At 51.5% G+C, this 2,745-nt stretch overlaps 1 protein-coding gene across 1 annotated transcript in view; it reads left to right on the forward strand.

The window, feature by feature from the left end:
• The window catches only part of MYLK (myosin light chain kinase), a 236,412-nt gene that overhangs the window by 126,990 nt on the left and 106,677 nt on the right, over positions 1-2,745 (forward strand). The window contains exon 11 of the mRNA XM_004675148.2: positions 746-898. Within this exon, the coding sequence (XP_004675205.1) occupies positions 746-898 (153 nt within the window). The remainder of the gene's footprint in view (positions 1-745; positions 899-2,745) is intronic.

Below are 2,745 nucleotides of genomic sequence, written 5' to 3' on the forward strand. Positions count from 1 at the left end.
TGGACACATTCCTGCTCTAAAGCCAGACTCTTTAGTAATGAGATGTTTTTTCTTCTCCTGGAAATGAAAACTCACGTCTCCGACTGATAAAGTCCCAGGAACGTTGAGCATCAAGGACACGGCTGAAGCTTGCAGCATGCTCTTCTATCCCCAGGCAGGACTTAGGGTGACCAGAACAAAGGCCTCTGAGAAGGGGCAGCATCACTTTTAGGCTCTGTGAAGGATAAAAATGCACCAATTGCAGCATTAGGCTGGGAACACTGAATTGCTTTCTGACAAATGTCTGCAGCGGGAAATGGGATCGTTGTTTCTGGAGACACCTAGAAGGAGCCAGGCGCCTCACGTCTGGGCGTTCAGTCTGGGTGAGGGCTGTTCTGCCTGCACCCACTAGGCACCAAATGACCCTGGGAGATTCTTCCCAGGCTCAGAAGTCAGGGACATGGACTCGGGGACTGTTTATTTCATCAGAACGAACAGAACTAGGTTCGTTTCCCACTGTGCTGTAAATGCCTCCCAAATCTCTCTCCCACCCTTCCCATCCCCCATCTTGCTGCTCTGCACGGCAGTCCCTTTCCTTCATCTTCTAGCACCTGCCTCTCCTCTCACAACCACTGTCCAGCTGGCAGCGGTGGGCCTGAACCGATGTGGTGAGCATGGATGTTGGCCAGCCGCGGCCCTGCTGAAGACAGGGGTCCCAGCCCCAGCCCCAGGCTCCCTGCTGACCCTGCCTGTGCTCCTCTCACAGAGAAGCACATCCAGTACGCTCTGGCCATCTACGACGCCGGCGTGGCCGAGCTCTACATCGAGGACGCCCTGCCAGAGGATGACGGCATCTATAGCTGTCTGGCCGAGAACGCCTTGGGGCGGGTGTCCTGCAGTGCCCGGGTCACCGTGCAAGGTAGGCAGCATCTCTCTAGAAGCACCTTCCCTCCAGCCTCCTTCACCGTGACGGGAGTTGCCGTGGAGCTGACATGCGCAGGGCCCCTTCGTGGCGCCACAGGGCTGTGGGAAGATGCTGGGGGCAAGGCCCCAGTTGGGCAGGCAAGAGACAGCACACACACAGAAGACCTGGGACGAGGACTCACATATGCCTTCAGCTTAGGGCTTTTGCTCCTGCTGTATGCACAAACAAATAAATCTTAAAAAAACAAACAAACAAACACTAAATTAGATTCTTATCTAAAAACAGTTAAGGAGTGCCAGGCACACAGGTGAACAGTTTAGTTGCTTTTTGTATGGCCTGGCTCATAGTGGGCCCCCTAGTAAATATTTTTGTTAAGTCAGCAAAGGAACCAAGAAAGCAACAAATGAGTGGATCCCACTGGAGGCTGCTCGCCAGCCTTGCCTTTGATTAGGGGTGCGTGTTGCTGTGTCTCATCAGCCAGTCATTCTCAGTGTTGCAGTCTTACGGAGATATGCCGGGCATCTTCTCTTTTTACCCTTCTCTTTCTCAAGAGGTCTTTCAATGCCAAAAATATGGCAGAACATTAATTTTTAGAACTGAGATCCATTCTGCTCTCATGGCCAAACACTCCTGAAGAGAGCAGAACCGCCTGGCACCTGGCACCAAACAGCCTCAGTGGTTTCGGTGCCATTAATTTGATGCCTTGACCCTTCCTTGTTGCTATAGTTTGCTTAGACTTTGCTAAAAATTACCTTTGATCACCGAGAGAAGGTGCCATGGAATCTTCCTACCTGTCTCCTTGGGCAGATCATTGAGAAGTGAGGCCCTCTGCCCTTCGCCCCTTGGCTAGGACAGGGTTCTTGCTGGATCCCAACAGTGACTGCAGGAAGGCCGCCACCTTGTCACAGGAACAGAGCATGGAAGAAAGACTGTCCTGGACCCAAGTGAGAGTGTTTCACTTTCACCTGGCTCAGCGTTCAGACCAGGTGTCAGCAAGCATCTTCTGGAAGGGCCAGATTGTAAATATTTTCCACTTTGTAGGATATACACAACTGCTAGAATGCTGTCATGGCACTAAAGCAGAGCCACATTATAAATGAGTAAGTGTAGCTGTGTTGAAATAAAGCTTTGTTTATGGAGATTGAAATGCGAATTTCAGACAGCTTGCACATGTCATGAAAGTCTTCCTTTGATTTCTTTTCCCACCATTTAAAATATGTACAAATTATTCTTAGTTTGCAGGATGCACAAAACCAGGCTCAGGTTGCAATCTGCCAGTGACTAGTGGGCCGACTCCTGTTCTGCACCACTCCAGACTGAAAATGGCCCCTTTCCTGTTCTTGGTGAACCTGAGCATTTCCACACTCTTCCCACTAGAGGGCGATCATGCTCAATTCAAGTTCTGTTGGCGAATTTCTCTCGCCCAGTCTCAGAGAGTTCTGAGTCCCAGATCTGAGTGATCTGAGCTAAGAACTCTATTCTGGGCTCACCATTCCTTTATCCCATTCTAGTGGGGCCAAGACGGGTTATGCTTCACCAACAGGAGAGCCTGTCAGCACATGTTTTGACAGCAGAGACATTTGATGGCAGCCATGGACACCACTGGTATTTCCAAGGCAAAGAGCTTTTAGGATGTCACTATGGGGGGGAGGGGGAGGTGGGAAAGCAGTGCTTCACCCCCTCCATGGCAGGATCCCGCCCCGCCTTGCCCAGCCCCCAGTCCCACTCTATTCAGCCTGGGCTGAATCTCCTTCCCCCATGGGCTGGCACGCTGGCAGTCCCCCAGCTGTCAGGGATGAGGTGTTGCTGTGTGCAGAAGGGAACACGACACTGCAGAGGGC

This window comes from Condylura cristata, unplaced genomic scaffold (genome assembly GCF_000260355.1).
Source record: "Condylura cristata isolate star-nosed mole 26May11 unplaced genomic scaffold, ConCri1.0 scaffold00003, whole genome shotgun sequence".
Taxonomy (NCBI): domain Eukaryota; kingdom Metazoa; phylum Chordata; class Mammalia; order Eulipotyphla; family Talpidae; genus Condylura; species Condylura cristata.